This window comes from Trachurus japonicus, unplaced genomic scaffold (genome assembly GCF_045865225.1).
Source record: "Trachurus japonicus isolate A0001 unplaced genomic scaffold, Traja_1.0 AP030010.1".
Classification (NCBI taxonomy): Eukaryota; Metazoa; Chordata; class Actinopteri; order Carangiformes; family Carangidae; genus Trachurus; species Trachurus japonicus.
This window is the reverse complement of record NW_028220143.1, coordinates 221,873-244,766: the sequence shown is the minus strand read 5'-3', so window position 1 is coordinate 244,766 and position 22,894 is coordinate 221,873. Positions and strand designations below refer to the sequence as shown.

The 22,894-nt window shown below is 41.8% G+C and overlaps 1 protein-coding gene and 1 long non-coding RNA gene across 2 annotated transcripts; both read right to left on the bottom strand.

Annotated features, from left to right (window-relative positions):
- Positions 1–4,464: 4,464 nt before the first annotated feature.
- Positions 4,465–22,704, bottom strand: LOC146960778 (uncharacterized). Its single transcript, XR_015035367.1, has 3 exons — positions 22,664–22,704; positions 22,498–22,558; positions 4,465–4,651 (listed from the first exon to the last, which is right to left on the bottom strand). It is a non-coding gene; the product is annotated as an uncharacterized LOC146960778 (long non-coding RNA).
- On the bottom strand, positions 9,267–12,872 carry LOC146960779 (B-cell receptor CD22-like; the record flags this gene model as incomplete). Its single annotated transcript, XM_085772062.1, has 5 exons — positions 9,267–9,532; positions 9,953–10,180; positions 11,391–11,744; positions 11,948–12,166; positions 12,506–12,872. Coding segments are annotated over 5 exons (1,434 nt in total), but the record flags the coding sequence as incomplete, so codon positions are not given.
- Positions 22,705–22,894: the final 190 nt, after the last annotated feature.

The window sequence follows — 22,894 nt, the reverse complement described above, 5'->3', positions numbered from 1 at the left end:
CAATGAAGACGTGAGGAAAATGTTCCTTTCAGTACAACCACATATTAGCATGAGTTGGAGTACAGTGAAAAGGCAGTTTGTTCAATAACTTACCGTTATAGACTTACCGTTGTCATATTAGAATGATGAAATGATAATTCACACAAACCATAAAGTTCATTTTTCTGGCAGCTTCGTGGATAAATAGTCCACTCTCACCGCCCCTCGTTGACCAGTTCACAGGCGGCAAAACGAAACCGCAAAGTAATCCACAGAAAGCAGAGAAATTAATATCTACTTTTCATGAGCATAACTAACCAGTCTGTGATATTGATGTCTACGTTGTCTTTCGTCGCTGTCTTGGCGGTTGAAAATCCGAGTAAGTCCGTTAGTTTCTTTTTAAATCCACAGCACACTGACCGAGTCACTAGCTAAGCGTTAGCTAGTAGCAGGAGTCAGACACAGAGAGAAGGAAAAAAGTTGGTGGTGGTGCTTCGTTGATCCGCGGTAAAAACTTAACAACAGTTGAAGTTAACAGTCTACAAACCTGCTGCCAGCTGTGTACCGCTGGGTATTTGTTATCCTCACCTGAACTGAATCCTCTTTGGGTCAGAGAGCACCGTGGTGGCACCGCCGTTACACCTCTCTGCCAGCCAACCGACGTATCACTCCGCCCCAATTCAAACGTACAGAAAACACACAACAAAAAGTAGTTCCCAATCAAACAACACACTGTAATGTTACATTATCTTTATGTAATATGTTGTGTATATTATGTAAAGCACTTAGAGTTGCTTTTTTTGTATTAAAAGTGCTATAAATTCTGGTTGATTGAAATTTAGTGCAAATAAAAATAATCTCTACTGAATACTCTAGACCGATGCTGACTGTGTAGCCAACATTGACTCACTGTAATGTAGTCATAGGAACAGTAACATCCAGCTGAAGAATGATGTTTCACCAACGAAGATGAAACCACTTTGGGTTAAAACCCAGTACATGGATGGACCAGTGTGTGTTCTGCCTTGACCAGTTGGAGGGAAACATCAATATACTGCTAATTATTATAGTGAACAATTAATAGGCTAACTGTAGTCTAATACCAATAGGTAGTGGTGTTATCAATAATAATGATAATCAATGTTGAGGTGGCAGATCAGGACAGTACAGATTCAGATTTAGAAACATCTGCAGAATGAATAGCAATACTTAACCAGTTATACAGTTTATGGTTATTACCTACTAATATTTCATCAATCATTGAGAGACATAGAATATTCTAATTGTATGTTACAGCTGTTTAATTATTATAAACAACAAATGAAGTTTGCAGATTCAACATGAAAAAAAGAAATATAAATATAAAAATATTTATAAATGTAAAAAAAAAAAAAAAAACTGGTGTCAACAATAAATTTAAAATATTAACAAAAAGACAAAGGGTAAAAATTACCTGTAATCTTAAAAACACTGCTTTTTACTACAATCTGGTGGAAGCAAACTCAGATTACAACTCTGTCAGAAAATGCATATTTCCAACAACCTATAACAACTATATATTTTTTAATCTGTACTATATTTTAATTCTAACTTTATAGCAAAGCACTGTGCTGCTTGTTCATCTTATTGCTCTTATCACATGGTCATAACTGAAGGAGACTGAGGTGAGTGTATTTACATGTTGATCAGCTCCTCTCTTCTAACAGAGAAACAGAGCCAAACAATCTGTTGTAAGAATAAACTAAGTAGAAACATAATTGACCCTTTGTTGGCCTTCTGATTGGTCTGCTGTTCCACCAAAACAGGCGGCAAAACAAAATCACGAAGTAATCCACAGAAAGCAGAGAAATTAATATCTACTTTTCATGAGCATAACTAACCAGTCTGTGTTATTGATGTCTACGTTGTCCTTCGTCGCTGTCTTGGCGGTTGAAAATCCGATTAAAAGTCCGTTAGTGTCTTTTTAAATCCACAGCACACTGACCGAGTCACTAGCTAAGCGTTAGCTAGTAGCAGGAGTCAGCCACAGAGAGAAGGAATAAAGTTGGCGGTGCTTCGTTTATCCGCGGTAAAAACTTAAAAACAGTTGAAGTTAATAGTCTACAAACCTGCTGCCAGCTGTGTACCGCTGGGTATTTGTTATCCTCACCTGAACTGAATCCTCTTTGGGTCAGAGAGCACCGTGGTGGCACCGTCGTTACACCTCTCTGCCAGCCAACCGACGTATCACTCCGCCCCCATTCAAACGTACAGAAAACACACAACAAAAAGTAGTTCCCAATCAAACAACACAGAGTATTCCCCAAACCAGAGTCCTCACAAAATACATCTAATCTTACATTATCTTTATGTAATATGTTGTGTATGTAAAGCTCTTAGAGTTGCATTTTTTGTAGGAAAAATGCTATAAATTCTGGTTGATTGAAATTTGGTGCAAGTACGATAATCTACTGAATACTCTACTACCAAGAGCTACAACAAGTAACCTACTTGCCGATTGTGCAATGCCAACATTGACTCACTATAATGTAGTCATAGGAACAGGTACATCAAGCTGAAGAATGGGATGTTTCACCAATGAAGATGAAACCACTTTGGGTTAAAACCCAGTACATGGATGGACCAGTGTATGTTCTGCCTTGACCAGTTGGAGGGAAACATCAATATACTGCTAATTATTATAGTGAATAATTTATAACAGTAATAGGTAGTGAACAATTAATAACTGTAGTCTAATACCAATAGGTAGTGGTGTTATCAATAATAATGATAATCAATGTTGAGGTGGCAGATCAGGACAGTACAGATTCAGATTTAGAAACATTTGCAGAATGAATAGCAATACTTAACCAGTTATACAGTTTATGGTTATTACCTACTAATATTTCATCAATCATTGAGAGACATAGAATATTCTAATTGTATGTTACAGCTGTTTAATTATTATAAACAACAAATGAAGTTTGCAGATTCAACATGAAAAAAAGAAATATAAATATAAAAATATAAAAATATTTATAAATGTAAAAAAAAAAATTAAAAAAAACTGGTGTCAACAATAAATTTAAAATATTAACAAAAAGACAAAGGGTAAAAATTACCTGTAATCTTAAAAACACTGCTTTTTACTACAATCTGGTGGAAGCAAACTCAGATTACAACTCTGTCAGAAAATGCGTATTTCCAACAACCTATAACAACTATATATTTTTTAATCTGTACTATATTTTAATTCTAACTTTATAGCAAAGCACTGTGCTGCTTGCTCAGCTTATTGCTCTTATCACATGGTCATAACTGAAGGAGACTGAGGTGAGTGTATTTACATGTTGATCAGCTCCTCTCTTCTAACAGAGAAACAGAGCCAAACAATCTGTTGTAAGAATAAACTAAGTAGAAACATAATTGATCAGTGGTGACTTTACAGCTGGAAAATCTGAGTAAAAACAACTCTACTAAACAAGTGAAAAAAGGGATAAGTAAAAGATAATACAGAACAAGAATTACTTGTGACTTCACTGATCTTGACCTTTGACCCTAACTGTGATTCACAAAGCTGTTGGAAATGATTTGCAGTCATTTGTCTCTTTACTACCATCTAGTGACAGAAAGAGGAAACTACAACCAATTAACAGATGGTCATTCTGCAGAACCTCAGTGATTTAATGTTGGCGTTTAACTTACATGGTACAAACCAAGTTTACCTGTTAGTTCACCTGTTAGTTAGTTTGGTTTTATTCCAGTCTTGTTGATATGAAATAAATATTATTCAGGCCAGTGTTCACACCTCCACAAAACACAGAAATACTGAGGTGAGATAAGAAAAAAAAATGCAAAAATGACACAAATATGATTGTTTCAAATCTAAAATGCAGCCTAAAACCAAATGTTCACCAAAAACAGAATGAACTGGTGGTGTGCAAAACTATGTACAAAAAAGAAACTTGTTGGTGGAGGACAAAGTTGTGACCCAGCACAGAGACACAGGTCTCAGTTTCTGGTAGCGGTACCTCTGGCTCAGGTCATAATTATCTGAGTCCACAGACAGGAAGTGGTGAGGGATTACGTCTCTTCTCTCTTACAGCTCCTGTGGGTCTGTTGGAGCAGCTGCATGGAGACAGAAGGAGGAGCTCAGCTGACCAGAAACATGTCAGACAATGACACATTCACTATTTATGCAGTAATTCATCAACTCTGTAGCAATTAAAAGGCAAAATTCACATTGTTTTGTGTTGATGGGACAATGATTTGCTTACAGAGCAAAAAACATTTACCATGTGGACTAAAGAGTCAGTGTCTTCTGAGGGGTTTGTTGACTGAGCTGTACAGAGCAGCTGGATCCTCTGAAGCTTCCTGACCTCTGGTTCTGAGAGGAACATAAATTACATCAAAATATATTCAGCTGTTACTGTCAGAGATGGGAACATAAATCATAAAATGTTGGAAAACATTTCAACAGAATGATTGATACTGATGTTCATGCATGAGGAGCTGCTCACCTCTGGACTGGACTGGCACACTGGTTAAATGCCACAGCATCGTACACAACCACGTCTTCTTCCTCCTTCGTCTTGTTGTGTCTTCTGGCCTGAGCCGATCTGATACTGGAGTGATCTCTGGAAAAGTGGACACTGGCATAATGAAGATCATCCTGCTCCTCAGATGGTTCTATCTGTAGATAGTGGACAAATACAAGTAATTATTCATTTGACATACTTTACCATTAACTTTCTGAACCAGAATATGTATTTTGATCATTTCTCTGTGGAAATGTGAAACGTTGAGTGATGGTATCATAAATTCACCAACAACATTGACATTATAACTTCACTTTGCAGAACTAGGTTGAAACCTGTGGTGGACTGTGTCGTCACTGTGTCTGTGGTAAAAAAAAAACTAGACTTTGTACTTGCATCACAAGATCAGAGTCAGGTCAAGTTGCAACATTTGTGACTTTGTCCTTTTCGAACCCAGAATTTACGCAATAGGAGTCAAGGGAGCGAACCAGTGGCGCCGCCAGCCGGAATCCTGTACGCACTGTGCGTACAATTTTTTTCATAGGTGAAAAAGAAAGAAGCAATTTTGTTTATTTTGAGGGGGTGTGATAAAGACGCGTGTTGTTTGTAACATGCTAAACGTGCTGAGTTAATTGATTGTTAAACCAATCACTGGTAGCCTGGTTGGCACGACTTTCCAATGTTGATACTCAGCATTGGGTCTGGCCAAGACGTTAAGAGAATCCATTTCTCAAAGCGCATCCTTCAAACCTGGTTTACCCGCCCCCCTCAAATGCCTCAGTCTGCTATTGGTCGAAGCCAGAATAGGCGGTGTCTAAGCTTAAACCAATCACACCGCTGTTTACAATGAGGTTCCGGTCGCTGCTCTACTGCGTCACTTACTTGAACACGCCTCTACCCAGAGCCGTTGGAGAGGCTCGACGTTGATTGGCTCTCGAAAAAGAGGGTGGAGTTCCCGAAAATTCGGGAGACAGAAATCCAGTTGGCCAGACTAGCAGTCAGCAGCGCTTTTGCGAGGCGTGACGTCACTAGTGTGGGCGCGACCAGGCTAAATCACTGGAAGCCTACCGTAAAAGCCAGTGATTGTCGTTTACGCCATGTCATCTGTCTCTTTTTGATTTCTGGCGCCTATTTACACTACCGCTCTGTGATGATTACGCCTGGTCCAGGATAGAAATGTCAAAAAGACAGATGAGCCTTTTCCAGGCATTTGAAAAAAAAAAAGAGATCCAAACCCACGATCACAAACACGCAGCAGAGCAGCAATAATGAAGGTCTCTCCTCTCTAGCTCCAAACTCACTGGTCTGCACCACGATTATGGACTCATAGGCGCCGATTCCAGGTTGAGCACCCACTGGGGGAGCACGCCACCAGTTGCGCATTTCTCTGTGCCGCGCCTCGGCCCCTCAGCTGTGTGTCTGTGGGTATATGTAGCCCGTATGTGTGTGTAGCCTGTGTAAATGTGTGTGTTAATCTCTCACGCGCTCTGGCGCATCTGGCACAAACTGTTAACGGCACCAAAAGGAAACTGCTCCGCTCTGCGGCTATTTCGCGTCCGACGTCTATATTAAGCACTAGGGCTGTCACTTTTTATTCGACATTCGAATATTCGTTCGAATGTGGGGGGAAAAGTTCGTATTCGAGCAGTAATGACCTGCTCGATATGCAGGCTGCAGCAAAGATACTCTATTTACCGTCTTTGGCTGCAGTGCCCGGTGCCTGCATAGCGCCGCGGAACGTCCACCGGACGCGGAAGGGCCGCGAACAGCCGAGAAACGGAGCCAGTTTACTTTCTGTGCCCTTATTAACCGCTGGTGTGGTGTCGCGGCGTGCACCTCCGCGGCCGGCTCGCGCCGTGCAGCGACTGGTCTATTTTGTGTGAGAGCCGCGAGCAATCGCGTCAAGCTGGGCAGGAAGTCAAACATGAAACAACGAGAGTATCCGGTCAATTTTCAAAATAAAACACCGCGATTGTGTGTGCTGCGGCTGCAGCGGGGGGGGGGGGTTAATATTCAAATATATCCGAACGAATTACGGGTCATTCAATAATCGTTCGAACCTCATTTTTCTAAAAACTGACAGCCCTATTAAGCACACGTTGTTATTGATATTGTAGCGTCCGAGCCGACCTAACTACAACAACATAACACAAACTTATCTGACAGCTCTCACTTCTTCGTCTGCTCCTCCTCACTCTCACACACACACACACACACACACACACACACACACACACACACACACACACAGGTCTTCCTCACACTCACCCCGGCCCCTCAGCTTCTCATCCAACCTGCCCGTACCATACACATTGACAGTCAGTCAGAAATCACACAACTTAAACATCATAACAACAACATTACTGCGGGGTCGCAACAATATTTTCAGTTGTGCAGTATATTAATGAGCGACAAGTCCCATTGCTACGTGGCATGATAAGCACAGCCACTGCTGATGGAGGAGAAATAATAAACTCCTTCTGCTCCTTGAAGAAGAGTTTGTTTCTCCTTGTACCAGGTGAGTGTAGCTGCTGGGTTAGCATCACTGCTACAGGTCAGAGTCACTGAACTGCCCTCCACTATCTCAGCAGAGGGACTCACTGACACAGAGGGAAGCTTTGGAGCATCTGGAGGAGGAAACATTAACAACATACATTAGAGCTACATGTTGATATTGACAGTCAATATTTCTCAGTTTGGCAGCATGAGAAACATTAAAGGGTTATTCCAGCGTAAGTTAACCACAGCTAGATAGCTGTAGTATATTATCCACCTTAACTTTCTTGCTTTAATATCTTGTATTATCTTATGTTCTTCTTTGTGTGTGTGCTTTTTCTGGAATTCAAGGAATGTGTGAATCGATGTCCTGCTTAGAAGTAATTTAATTTCATGGCATATGTCTGGATCAATGTGAATGACAGGTTCTTTTGTTTTCTCTTATGGCTAAGTGTTGTGGGAGACAGGACATGGTGTTTTCGTTGGCCTAAAGGTTAAGGGGTAGGCCAAAGGTCATTCACCATTTGGATAGGGGCTCCTCTCTGTCTAGAGAAGGGGGAGTCAGAAAGGTATATAAGGTTAGAATTTTGGGCCAAGAGGAGGACCTCTCACATTGGCACCAGAGATGCTCCAGGATTCTACCTTTTTTGTACACTGTTCTTCCTGTTAATAAACTCCTTTTTTGAATACAAGTGAAGACGTGTCGGCGATGATCCCTTCTTTTCATCAGCAAATCAATAAACCACATAGCAAAATACTGCTGTCTTTGTAGCCAAGAACCAACCGCCACCAAAAAAGCCACTCATGGCCACAAATAATGCTCAGAACAGCACCAAATTTTAGCAACAGTGTGTGGCAAGGTGAAGAGGGCCCAGGCGGGGTTTGAACCCACACCTCCCGGGTAAGAGTCATGCACGCATGCCAGTCACCCAAAGGGACATCCCCTTGGCCAAGTAGCCAGGGCACATGATCAATTGGAGGCATAGTGACAGGACCACCACTGTCACAAGTGCAAACAGGGTCCCATCCCATAATATGAGGCATCAAACACCTGCTAGCCTTGCTTGGTTTCTACTGAAAAGAGACGAAAATATAACTCACCCACTCTCCTCCAGGGGCTTGCTAGTTGTGGGAAAGCCCTGACGAGTCGATTACTGAATGCATCAGTGTTCCTCTCTGTCTTCAATATCTGTTTCTAACAATAATTAGCAAGTGTTGCCAGGGAAATGGACAGAGTAGAGTTGCCCAAACTTTCACAGTCAGCAAAGCATGTGTGCAATTTTGGAACTAAACAATACTGGACTTGTTGCCTTTCTACTGCATTCAGTAATCGCCTTGTTGGGGCTTTTCCAAGGAGGAAGTGGCTGGAGGAGAGTGGGTGATTCTGTTTACGTCTCTTTTGAATATAAACCAGGTGTGACAGTGGTGGTCCTGTCACTATGCCTCCAATTGATCATGTGCCCTGGCTACTTGGCCAAGGGGATGTCCCTTTGGGTGACTGGCAAGCGCGCATGACTCTTACCCGGGAGGTGTGGGTTCAATCCCCGCCTGGGCCCTCTTCACCTTGCCACACACTGTTGCTAAAATTTGGTGCTGTTCTGAGCATTATTTGTGGCCTCTTCACCTTGCCACATTCTGGCGTTGTTGGCAGGATCCATGTATCCATGTAGCACTAGTGGTGGGTCCATGGAGCACTAGTGGTGGGTCCATGGATTCCTAATGTGTGGCAGCCTGCGCGGAAGCACGAGGACGTGCTTGTGAAAAGAGGGGGAGAGATGTGACAGTGGTGGTCCTGTCACTATGCCTCCAATTGATCATGTGCCCTGGCTACTTGGCCAAGGGGATGTCCCTTTGGGTGACTGGCATGCGTGCATGACTCTCACCCGGGAGGTGTGGGTTCAATCCCCGCCTGGGCCCTCTTCACCTTGCCACACAGGCAAAACTAGAAGGTGTTTGATGCCTAGTATTATGGGCTGGAACCCTATTTGTACTGTTGGTGAAGTTTGGTGCTGTTCTGAGCATTATTTGTGGCTGTGATTGGCTTTTTTGAACACGGTTGGCTCTTGGCTCAATAGAGAACAGTGTTTTGCTATCTGGCTGTCTGTGCTGAAGTCACTCTAACTCAAAGTTTGAGGTTGGCAAACTTCTTCTCTCGAGGGGGTGTTAGACTCGGTCTCAGTGCATGGGTTACATGTACGCCGGAATATCCCTTTTAAGGCTGGAAAACCTTGTTCTGGTTACCAATCAACTTCTAGATTTTTATAATCAATCATCTCACTCACACTTCACATCAATAAAGACGAATTCAGACATCCTCCTCCCCAGCTGATTCTCAGCTTCACAGTAAAACTCTCCAGAGTCAGACGACTGGATGGAGCTGAAGACCAGCTGTGGTTCTTTGTTGAGCAGTGTCAGGTTCTTCTTGTACCAGGTGTAATTAGCTGCTGAGTCAGTGTCACTGCTACAGGTCAGAGTCACTGAGCTGCCCTCCATGATTTCACCTGGAGGATTCACTGACACTGACGGCACCTTCAGAAAATCTGCAGGACAAAACATCAACATGTGTTTCCTGAGCAGCCACGTTGTGTTGGATTTAAAGGGACAACGAGGAGTTTTGGAAAAGCGAAGTGTTTTCACACTACATTCATGAGCCTCAGCGCACCGTAAAATTAGTTAGTCGTAGTTCCGACCATAAACGGCGATTCGGCGGCGTTACCCTCATGACTCGCCACAAAACCCAAAGTAAAGAAAGCTAGTCGGCTCGCCCAGCATTTCCACTACCACTAATAATAACAATATAACGATAGAGACAAAACGATATATTTATCAAAAATGGACCCATTAACAAGTGTGGGTAGCGTAGATTCATCCACATTAACGTGAGACTTTTTTATAACCAAATAGAAACTCCTCGTTGTCCCTTTAAGTGTTTTGTTTCATAAACAGAAGAGAAAACTCACACACTAGTAGAGAGCCATGATTCTCATGTCCCTTTAAAGCACAAGAGATCATGTCTCCAGGAGAAAACCTGTCTGTATAAGAACTTCCCTCCTCCATGATTTTCTCTCCGTTCCTGATCCAGACGTAGGAAAGACGACCAGCTGGACTGCAGCTGCTGAGACACTTCAGCTCTGCCTCAGTATAAGACTGATGGACTGTTATTGTTCTGGTCACCTGCAGCTCCAGAGCTGGATACAGGAGGAAGAACCCAGTGTTAGTGGTTAACATGAAAACATAAAACAGAATAAAAAGTGGATGTGGTTATCAGATACAGTATATATTCTTTATTCTGATCAGAGGTGGCAAGTAACTGTAACTGTAACTGTAACTGTAACTGTAATTAAGTAGATTTTTCAGGTATCTGTACTTTACTTGAGTATTTATTTTTCTAACTTTTACTTTTACTCCCTAGATTTATACACAAAAATATGTACTTTCTACTCCTTACATTGTAAAAACAGGCTCGTTACTTTTACCGGTAAAAGACGTGACGAACTAGAGAGGAAAGAGGAGGATGAAGAGAAGAGGGGGGGGGGGGTTGAAGACCCCAGGGAGAGTAGCTGCTGGAAAGTCCAGCAGCTAATTGGAGTCTTTAATAAACAAACAAACAAACAAACACTGTACAATCAGCGCAATATAGCGCATTTACCGTTTACGAGCGGCAAAGCGCAACCTGTCCATGCGCCCGCGCATGTGTGTGTGTGTGTGTGTGTGTGTGTGTACGTACGTACGTGCGGTGCGACCGCACGCGAGAGAGACGGCAGGTGGACTGACTGGCAGAGATGAGAGGCGGCAAAACGCTGTTTAAAAATTCTTCTTCTTATTAGCTATTATTTTGTGAGGTCTGTGGCGGCCCAAATGTTAGTTCATGGGAAACACTGCCTCTGGTCAGTTCAATCTTTTCTGTCTGAACTTTTTTTGTTTAACAAAATTATCAAATGATGTAGGTTTCATTAATGGCAAAAATTCATTTTTACTTTTTACTTTTACTTTGAAAGTACTTTTCAGAGCCTGTACTTTCTTACTTTTACTTGAGTAAAGGAGTTGAATCAGTACTTCTACTTTTACCAGAGTATTTTTTTACACATGTATCTGTACTTCTACTTAAGTACAGAATATGAGTACTTTTGCCACCTCTGCTTCTGATAATGCACCTTCTTGTTTCTCTCTATTATAAATACTCAGTAATCTCCATGTTTAACTACAGAGCTTCATAAATATAATCCTTCTAACTCAAAAGAAGTGAGTTTCATCACTAATCTACAAAGATTTGTTCAAGGATTATTTCATCATGTTCATAGTAGCTCCTCACATCCAAATACAGCCCTTTAAGGTGCTTTATTAAAATGACACAGAAGTTTTAATGATGTTTCTGTGTTTGTCAGTTTGTGTTCTTACCTGTGACAGTCAGAGTTGTACCAGGTAAACTGTTTCCCCATCCAGAGCTTCTTGCTTTGAATTTGAAGTGATACTGAGCTGAATCTGTGTCTCTCAGGTCAGTGATTCTCAGAGTGGAGCGTCCTCTCTCTGTTTCAACAACCTGAACACGACCTGAATATTCAGAGTCTTTACTAAGATCCTCAGGCTCTGAGGGATTCTGCCAACGACGACTACGTTCAGGACTGAACCAGAACTTTGATTTAACATCATAATAACTGTTGTAAGTACAAGAAATGTCCACTGATGATCCTTTGAAGGCACAGATTCTTCTGTCAGTGTAAATCACTTTATTACAGTATTTACCAAAGACACCTGAAAGGATAAATATTTAATTTAACCAGAGTAGCACCTACATGTTTAAAGACACAGTTGTGTTGGTAAATTAGAGCAGAGTTCAATACAGTAATATGATGTTAATATAGAAACAGAAAACTTAATATACATGCGGTCATGTGCAGCAGATTAAATGTGCCACCAGGTGGTGATATGTAAGTGGAAGACTGAAGTAAACTCACAGACTGGAGGAGAAGGTAAGTCTTCATGTCCTTTAAGAGCACAGGAATAACTGTCCACAAGATTAAAGTCGTCTGAAAATGAAGCTGTTTCTGTCTCAGTTTTCCGTCCATTCTTGTACCAAGTGAAGGAAGAATGATCAGGTAGACGACAACTGCTGAGACACTTCAGCTCTGCCCAGTAATCATTGTCTTTCAAGGGGGTCACCTGCACTTGTAGACCTGGATTTCCAACGAAGAAAAGGAAATATATTTTTAATTCAATGTGAATACATAGATGTTGGTTATTGACCCTTTAATTTCTTCTCCTGGAGTCATCATGTGACCTGAATGTGAATATCTGATCACACAGTAATGTCCATATGTGAGTCTAGAGGGGAGTTACCATCATCTCCTCATATTTAACCAGTCGTCATCATGTGATCCAGAGTTCACACTGAAGTCCATTAAATCATTAGTAAGTGGAGCTCTGAGCTCAGATTGTCTTCATCTTTCATTAAAACAGCTGTTTCTGTTAATCTGAACATCAGGAACAGAAACATAGTAAAATAAAACTGTTACCTGTGACAGACAAAGTGACTCCAGCTTCACCAGTGTATTTCTCTCCTGGTTTGTTTGTTGTGAAGCTGAACTTGTAAACAGCTGAGTCGCTCTCTCTCAGCTCTGTGATTCTCAGAGTGCAGTCGTTGTCACCACAGAGATACTGAACACGACCTGAGTACTCTGAGTCTGCTCTCAGATCCACAGGTTCATCACCACTGGATTTAGTGAACCACAGTCTTTCTCCAACTGTAGTATCATCATCAGTTCTCCAGTCTGGGTATCTGTAGGTGCAGCTTATGTCCACTGTTGATCCTACTACAGCACAGAGCTGAGTTGGAGCACAGGTCACTGTCCAGTCATTCTGACCCTGTATCACTGTAACACAGAGCACAGCACAAACCACAGTCACATTTTAATACTGTCAAGCTGCATCCGTTTCTAAACCTGCAACAAAACTGAACTGATTCTAAATTTTAGTGTTGCACCGATACCATTTTTTGGCCCCCGATACGGATTCCGATTCCCGGCTGTGCAGTATCTGCCGATACCGATACCGTTCCGATACCACACAGTTTGGAAAAAAAATGTATATAAGAGCTTTTTTTCTTCTAATACTATAATCCAGTAGAACTTTTTTATTGCCTACCTGGTAAAAATGTTTAAGTAACACGTTATTTAACCTTTAAATAATGTTGAGGGTCCAATGTAATGCATTTTTACATTTAGGAACAGTAAACACATCCCAAACATTTTTCCTCTGACTTGACCAACACAATAGATTTGATAGGAAATGGTCTTTCCTGCCACTACACTGATGATTACTGTATACATAAATAACAGTAGCATAAACTGATTGGTTGAACGCAGCCTGATGTAAACATCAATAAACTCAGTAACCAATCACACAGGCAGCTCCATGTTGTCCATGTGTGATGTTCAGGGACAGGTCTGAAGACAGAGCTCTGAGGTTGAAGTCCTATAATAATGAGATGAGAAGAGAGACACCTGTGACAGTGACAGGTCTACTCTGTAGCTTCGTCTTGACCACATGTCAGCTGATCAGCTGCAGCAGAGGAAACTCCGCTGCTCTCAGCTGCACCGCAACGAGCGCTTTTTTTTCCTTTTTTTTTTAAATTAAAGCAGAAGTAAGTGATATATTTGTGTTAATATAAGTCTTAAATAGTTATATCTTCCGACAGCAATCACTTCTATAGAGTGTTTGGTCTGAAACACGGGTCTGTCAGTCACTCTGCTCTGCTCTGAGCCCAGGAGAAAACTTTTATCGTATCCTACAGTTTTTATCCAATGAGGAGAGAGAACAGCATGCAGGGCTGTGTGTGCAGCCAAGGGACGCCGTGAATGTGGTGACGTAGGGACGAGGACTGTTATGGTGCGTTCAAGGAAACTCGTAACTCGTGTTTTTCCGACCTGTGAACTCGTACCAGTTCGATCTGGTACGAGTTCACGGGTCAGAAGTTACGAGTGGCCGTTATAGTGACTTTCACCGGTAAAACAGGTCGGAAAAACACGAGTGGGTTGCCTGAAACGCTACAAAGTCGTAAGTTGTGACTTGAAGCTGTAATTTACGATTTCAAAAGCCTGCCTGGAATGCAGCATTAGCGAAAACGACCGGACCACTTACTTCTGCTTTAAGCTCCGGTAGCGACCGCGCCGACATAACGTAGCGGGGTCTCTATTTACATGTGTGCGCACCGCACACGGAGAGAGGAGGTGAAAAGAGACAACACTGTTACCTGCTGTATAGGCTACTGGCCACAGACCAGTGTGTAACGAGTGAAAAAGCCGCCGTCACTGCAGCCTGAACGCAGCTTAAATCGACCGGTCTGAGCAGGCGAACAAGCTTTGATATACACACCGGACCCGCGTCGGTTTGGCAGCTCAGTGACGGCGGCTTTTTGACTCGTTACACACTGGTCTCTGTGTGTTAGCGATGGTACAGGCTGAGGCCAGTATACAGCAGGTAACAGTGTTGTTGTCTCTTCTCACCTCCTCTCCTCCCCTGTGTGTGCTCAGTGCGGTGCGCACACATTTAAATAGAGATCCCGCTACTTTATGTCGGCTTTGCTTGTTTACATTTCACAAAAAACTCCTTGAAAAGGATTAACTGCAATTAATTGAATTGTTTACATCCTTACTTGGCTTGGCATGCACTGAACACGTGTGATCACACAGCAGTGAGTGTCGGGCGAGAGAAGACACAAGGCGCAGCGTTCATATCAGTAAATGGCATCGGTGCGTCATTTGTTTTACTCGTCGATACCGATGCCAGCATTTTAGTGCCGTATTGGGCCCCCTACCGATACTAGTATCGGTATCGGTGCAACACTACTAAATTTACAAAACTACTTTGGCTCTAACATCATCCCACTGTGAGCCAATGAGATAAAAAAGAGGAGATACCAGAATTAACATCAACCATCATTGTCTAATCTCTCTTGCTCTGAATAACAGTGCTATAGTCTGAAGTGTCAAAGTGGAAATACATTACCTGGTAAAGAGAGGAGGAAAATGAAAATACTAATTCCAGTCATAGCCGCTCTGTTCGTCTCACTGTGCAACTTAAGAGACAATAAAATATATCATACATGAATGAATAATCAATAAAAGTTATATAAGTTTCAAAAAATTATTTCACTTACAGAGCAGAAGGACATTGTCTTGACCTCGTTCCTCAGAAGAATGAGCGGCAGACTACAGACTTCCGCTCTTTCTACGTTATTAATATACAGCGTTGACCACAGGGCAGGAAATGGTAAGCTCTCGTTAGAAAGTTTCATATACTGTATACTCTCTCGGGTGTCAGTAAAGTAGAGACGACTATCTTTAAACCAGTCCAATACAACAGCACTGCAGTAAGTCCTGCATGAAGGTTTCAATGTTGTATGATGCTGATTTAGTCTGTTCACCTGCACTGTGCTAAGGTGACAGTTGTTCCTATTATTTTGTCCACCCTCTTCAAAAGTGAGGGTAGGCTAAACAACAGACACAACTCTTACAGACAATTAAAGCAGAAGTAAGCGATCCGGTCGTTTTGGCTAATGCTGTGTTCCAGGCAGGCTTTTGAAACCGTAAATTACAGCTTCAAGTCACAACTTACGACTTTGTAGCGTTCCAGGCAACCCACTCGTGTTTCTCCGACCTGTTTTACCGGTGAAAGTCACTATAACGGCCACTCGTAACTTCTGACCCGTGACCTCGTACCAGATCGAACTGGTACGACTTCACAGGTCGGAAAAACACGAGTTACAAGTTGCCTTGAACGCACCATAACAGTCCTCGTCCCTACGTCACCACATTCACGCGCATCCCTTGGCTGCACACACAGCCCTTTATGCAGTTCTCTCCCCTCATTGGATAAAACTTGTAGGATACGAGAACAGTTTTCTCCTCGGCTCAGAGCAGAGTGACTGACAGACCCGTGTTTCGGTCCAAACACTCTATAGAAGTGATTGCTGTCGGAAGATATACAGGGTTTCCGCTACATGTAATTGATCGTGGCGCACCGCCACGGCAAAATAAAAGCCGCCGCACCTTCAGAATGATGATTTTTTTTTATTTAAATTTTTTAATGTTAAAACAATGTTAAGCAGGGTTTCCACAACCAGTTACCCTTAGGTAGCTACTTTGCAGCCCTTTCCACTACACAGTTACAACTTTCGACTCATGCTTTTCAATCACAGCTGAGTTCTTTATTTCCTCCTCATTAAAAACGAAACTTATCAACCAGCGCATCCAGTGTTAACCATTAATTAACGACTCTGTGGCGGCCGGGGGACAAGCGCTTCGCACCTCAGCTCTGTGTGTGTTCATCTGTCGCGCTCTGTTTCGATTATTAAATAGGCTACAAACGTACACACATTGGCCTCACGTGTTTGTCATTCGCGGCGTTTTATTTTGAAAATTGACCGGATTCTCTCGTGTTTCTTTGTGTGACTTCCTGCCAAGATTGACACGGTGGCTCGCGGCTCGTGCACAAAATAGACCAAACGCCGAAATGATCCCCCCCCCCGTTCGGACAATCTGGTCCCGTGCGCGTGCACCCCCCCCCGTTGATCAGACCACCCTCGCCGCCAAAAAATCCTGGAGGAAACACTGATATAACTATTTAAGACTTATATTAACACAAAAATATTGCTTACTTCTGCTTTAAATTACTTATGAGTCATAATTAGTACACAGATCCTACAGCCCCAGATTTAGAGACATATGCAGAATGATGGAGAATAGTTAAACAATTATACATCTGGAAGTTTGAAGTTGTTGAGTTGCATCAAGGAAAATATCCTGATAGTATGTTACAACTGTTTAATCACTGTAAACAAAACACTGAATGTCACAAATTCAACAACGTACATTCAAAGGATATGAATATGAATAATGGAAAAATAAATAAATGGGGGAAAAAAAGAGGTCAAGGATAAAGACAAAACAAAAATACATTTTACTACCATCTGGTGGAAGCAGGCTCATACTACAACTATCAGAAATTGCATATTCATCAACAACCTATATAATAACCTTAAACTAAACAATAACCACAATATTTCTAAGCCCTATAACATTTTATCTCTGTCACTACAAGCAAAGCCCTGTGCTGCTTGTTCAGCTTATTGCTCTTATGCCATGGTCATAACTAAAGGAGACTGAGGTGAGTCTCCTTCAGAAGAATAAAATTAAGTATATATATATATATATATACACTTAATTTTATTCTTGAAAATTGTGAAATTAACTCTCTGGAAAATTATGGAAATCATAGGCCTATATAATAATGAGGTTGTCCCTGTAGCTGCTGCCCGTTTGTCACTATGTTAGCTAGGGTAGCTAGGGAATGCAGGTAAGACAATGTTCAATCATTAATGTGAAAGTAAACTATTTCCCTCCGCCTGGCCATGTGCATTTGTTTACAATGAAGCCAGCTAAAAATCAAACGTCAGGATCACCTGCCGCCTATGAGGTGGAGTACAGTGAAAAGGTAGTTTATTCAGAAACTTACCGTTATAGACTTACCGTTGTCATTAGAATGATGAAATGATAATTCACGCAAACTGTATAGTTCATTTTTCTGGCAGCTTCACGGATAAATAGTCCACTCTCACCGCCCCTCGTTGACCAGTTCACAGGCGGCAAAACGAAATCACGAAGTAATCCACAGAAAGCAGAGAAATGAATATCTACTTTTCATGAGCATAACTAACCAGTCTGTGTTATTGATGTCTACGTTGTCTTTCGTCGCTGTCTTGGCGGTTGAAAATCCGATTAAAAGTCCGTTAGTGTCTTTTTAAATCCACAGCACACTGACCGAGTCACTAGCTAAGCGTTAGCTAGTAGCAGGAGTCAGCCACAGAGAGAAGGAATAAAGTTGGCGGTGCTTCGTTGATCCGCGGTAAAAACTTAAACACAGTTGAAGTTAACAGTCTACAAACCTGCTGCCAGCTGTGTACCGCTGGGTATTTGTTATCCTCACCTGAACTGAATCCTCTTTGGGTCAGAGAGCACCGTGGTGGCACCGTCGTTACACCTCTCTGCCAGCCAACCGACGTATCACTCCGCCCCCATTCAAACGTACAGAAAACACACAACAAAAAGTAGTTCCCAAACAAACAACACACTGAGTATTCCCCAAACCAGAGTCCTCACAAAATAGATTTAATCTTACATTCATCTTTAATCTTACATTATCTTTATGTAATATGTTGTGTATGTAAAGCTCTTAGAGTTGCATTTTTTGTAGGAAAAGTGCTATAAATTCTGGTTGATTGAAATTTGGTGCAAGTACGATAATCTACTGAATACTCTACTACCAAGAGCTACAACAAGTAACCTACTTGCCGATTGTGCAATGCCAACATTGACTCACTATAATGTAGTCATAGGAACAGGTACATCAAGCTGAAGAATGGGATGTTTCACCAATGAAGATGAAACCACTTTGGGTTAAAACCCAGTACATGGATGGACCAGTGTATGTTCTGCCTTGACCAGTTGGAGGGAAACATCAATATACTGCTAATTATTATAGTGAATAATTTATAACAGTAATAGGTAGTGAACAATTAATAACTGTAGTCTAATACCAATAGGTAGTGGTGTTATCAATAATAATGATAATCAATGTTGAGGTGGCAGATCAGGACAGTACAGATTCAGATTTAGAAACATTTGTAGAATGAATAGCAATACTTAACCAGTTATAGGCTACAGTTTATGGTTATTACCTACTAATATTTCATCAATCATTGAGAGACATAGAATATTCTAATTGTATGTTACAGCTGTTTAATTATTATAAACAACAAATGAAGTTTGCAGATTCAACATGAAAAAAGAAATATAAATATAAAAATATAAAAATATTTATAAATGTAAACAAAAAAAAAAACTGGTGTCAACAATAAATTTAAAATATTAACAAAAAGACAAAGGGTAAAAATTACCTGTAATCTTAAAAACACTGCTTTTTACTACAATCTGGTGGAAGCAAACTCAGATTACAACTCTGTCAGAAAATGCATATTTCCAACAACCTATAACAACTATATATTTTTTAATCTGTACTATATTTTAATTCTAACTTTATAGCAAAGCACTGAGCTGCTTGTTCATCTTATTGCTCTTATCACATGGTCATAACTGAAGGAGACTGAGGTGAGTGTATTTACATGTGGATCAGCTCCTCTCTTCTAACAGAGAAACAGAGCCAAACAATAAACTAAGTAGAAACATAATTGATCAGTGGTGACTTTACAGCTGGAAAATCTGAGTAAAAACAACTCTACTAAACAAGTGAAAAAAGGGATAAGTAAAAGATAATACAGAACAAGAATTACTTGTGACTTCACTGATCTTGAACTTTGGCCCTAACTGTGATTCACAAAGCTGTTGTAAATGATTTGCAGTCATTTGTCTCTTTACTACCATCTAGTGGCAGAAAGAGGAAACTACAACCAATTAACAGATGGTCATTCTGCAGAACCTCAGTGATTTAATGTTGATGTTTCACTTACATGGTACAAACCAACTTTACCTGTTGGTTAACCTGTTAGTTAGTTTGGTTTTATTCCAGTCTTGTTGATATGAAATAAATATTATTCAGGCCAGTGTTCACACCTCCACCAAACACAGTAACACTCAGGTGAGATAAGAAAAAAAAAGTGCTAAAATGACACAAATATGTTTGTTTCAAATCTAAAATGCAGCGTGAAATCAAATGTTCACCAAAAACAGAATGAACAGGTGGTGTGCAAAACTATGTACAAAAAATAAACTTGTTGGTGGTGGACAAAGTTGAGACCCAGCACAGAGACACAGGTCTCAGTTTCTGGTAGCGGTACCTCTGGCTCAGTTCATAATTATCTGAGTCCACAGACAGGAAGCAGTGAGGGATTACGTCTCTTCTCTCTTACAGCTCCTGTGGGTCTGTTGGAGCAGCTGCATGGAGACAGAAGGAGGAGCTCAGCTGACCAGAAACATGTCAGACAATGACACATTCACTATTTATGCAGTAATTCATCAACTCTGTAGCAATTAAAAGGCAAAATTCACATTGTGTTGTGTTGATGGAACAATGATTTGCTTACAGAGCAAAAAACATTTACCATGTCAACTAAAGAGTCAGTGTCTTCTGAGGGGTTTGTTGACTGAGCTGTACAGAGCAGCTGGATCCTCTGAAGGTTCCTGACCTCTGGTTCTGAGAGGAACATAAATTACATCAAAATATATTCAGCTGTTACTGTCAGAGATGGGAACATAAATCATACAATGTTGGAAAAACATTTCAACAGAATGATTGATACTGATGTTCATGTGTGAGGAGCTGCTCACCTCTGGACTGGACTGGCACACTGGTTAAATGCCACAGCATCGTACACAACCACGTCTTCTTCCTCCTTCATCTTGTTGTGTCTTCTGGCCTGAGCCGATCTGATACTGGAGTGATCTCTGGAAAAGTGGATACTGGCATAATGAAGATCATCCTGCTCCTCAGATGGTTCTATCTGTAGATAGTGGACAAATACAAGTAATTATTCATTTAACACACTTTACCATTAACTTTCTGAACCAGAATATGTATTTTGATCATTTCTCTGTGGAAATGTGAAACGTCGAGTGATGGTATCATAAATTCACCAACAACATTGACATTATAACTTCACTTTGCAGAACTAGGTTGAAACCTGTGGTGGACTGTGTCGTCACTGTGTCTGTGGTAAAAAAAAAATAGACTTTGTACTTGCACAAGATCAGAGTCAGGTCAAGTTGCAACATTTGTGACTTTGTCCTTTTCGAACCCAGAATTTACGCAATAGGAGTCAAGGGAGCGAACCAGTGGCGCCGCCAGCCGGAATCCTGTACGCACTGTGCGTACAATTTTTTTCATAGGTGAAAAAAAAAGAAGCAATTTTGTTTATTTTGAGGGGGTGTGATAAAGACGCGTGTTGTTTGTAACATGCTAAACGTGCTGAGTTAATTGATTGTTAAACCAATCACTGGAAGCCTAACGTAAAAGTCAGTGATTGTCGTTTACGCCATGTCATCTGTCTCTTTTTGATTTCTGGCGCCTATTACACTACCGCTATGTGATGATTACGCCCGGTCCAGTATAGAAATGTCAAAAAGACAGATGAGCCTTTTCCAGGCATTTGAAAAAAAAAAAAGAGATCCAAACCCACGATCACAAACACGCAGCAGAGCAGCGATAATGAAGGTCTCTCCTCTCTAGCTCCAAACTCAATCGTCTGCACCACGAATATGGACTCATAGGCGCCGATTCCAGGTTGAGCACCCACTGGGGGAGCACGCCACCAGTTGCGCATTTCTCTGTGCCGCGCCTCGGCCCCTCAGCTGTGTGTCTGTGGGTATATGTAGCCCGTATGTGTGTGTAGCCTGTGTAAATGTGTGTGTTAATCTCTCACGCGCTCTGGCGCATCTGGCACAAACTGTTAACGGCACCAAAAGGAAACTGCTCCGCTCTGCGGCTATTTCGCGTCCGACGTCTATATTAAGCACTAGGGCTGTCACTTTTTATTCGACATTCGAATATTCGTTCGAATGTGGGGGGAAAAGTTCGTATTCGAGCAGTAATGACCTGCTCGATATGCAGGCTGCAGCAAAGATACTCTATTTACCGTCTTTGGCTGCAGTGCCCGGTGCCTGCATAGCGCCGCGGAACGTCCACCGGACGCGGAAGGGCCGCGAACAGCCGAGAAACGGAGCCAGTTTACTTTCTGTGCCCATATTAACCGCTGGTGTGGTGTCGCGGCGTGCACCTCCGCGGCCGGCTCGCGCCGTGCAGCGTCTGGTCTATTTTGTGTGAGAGCCGCGAGCAATCGTGTCAAGCTGGGCAGGAAGTCAAACATGAAACAACGAGAGTATCCGGTCAATTTTCAAAATAAAACACCGCGACTGTGTGTGCTGCGGCTGCAGCGGGGGGGGGGGTTAATATTCGAATATATCCGAACGAATTACGGGTCATTTAATAATCGTTCGAACCTCATTTTTCTAAAAACTGACAGCCCTATTAAGCACACGTTGTTATTGATATTGTAGCGTCCGAGCCGACGTAACTACAACAACATAACACAAACTTATCTGACAGCTCTCACTTCTTCGTCTGCTCCTCCTCACTCTCACACACACACACACACACACACAGGTCTTCCTCACACTCACCCCGGCCCCTCAGCTTCTCATCCAACCATACCCTACCTGCCCGTACCATACACATTGACAGTCAGTCAGAAATCACACAACTTAAACATCATAACAACAACATTACTGCGGGGTCGCAACAATATTTTCAGTTGTGCAGTATATTAATGAGCGACAAGTCCCATTGCTACGTGGCATGATAAGCACAGCGACCCCCCCCCCCCCGAAAACATTGAAATTGAAATTGAATCCTGGCGGCGCCACTGGAGCGAACCACCACACCACGGTGCCGCCAAAACATCAACATTAACTGAAGTGGATCAGTTCATCTTTCTCACCTGTTCCCTGTCGTCTGGTCTCTCTCCAGCCTCAGACCTCTGATCAGACCTCCTCTTTTTTCTGGTCAGGAGAATTATTATTTAAAAAGGTTAAAATTCACAGAATGACATGAAATGATTTTAAATGAGTTTGTGAACTAATATTTGGGGAAACAGAACTGCTCACATGATCCAGAGGAAGACAGAGAAGAGTAGGATTACAAGGGCGACAGAAACTGTTGTAACAGCTGTTAACTTCGACGCTCCTAGAAAAGAGACAACACATGGAAATAAATAGAATGAGCAACAGTGTAACAGGACGTTACCCAGTATAGTAATAACTAGGGCTGACCCGATTATCATAATTTGATATGGGGGGGGGGGGCATCGTAGCGGAAATAATGAAAGTAATGGCAAA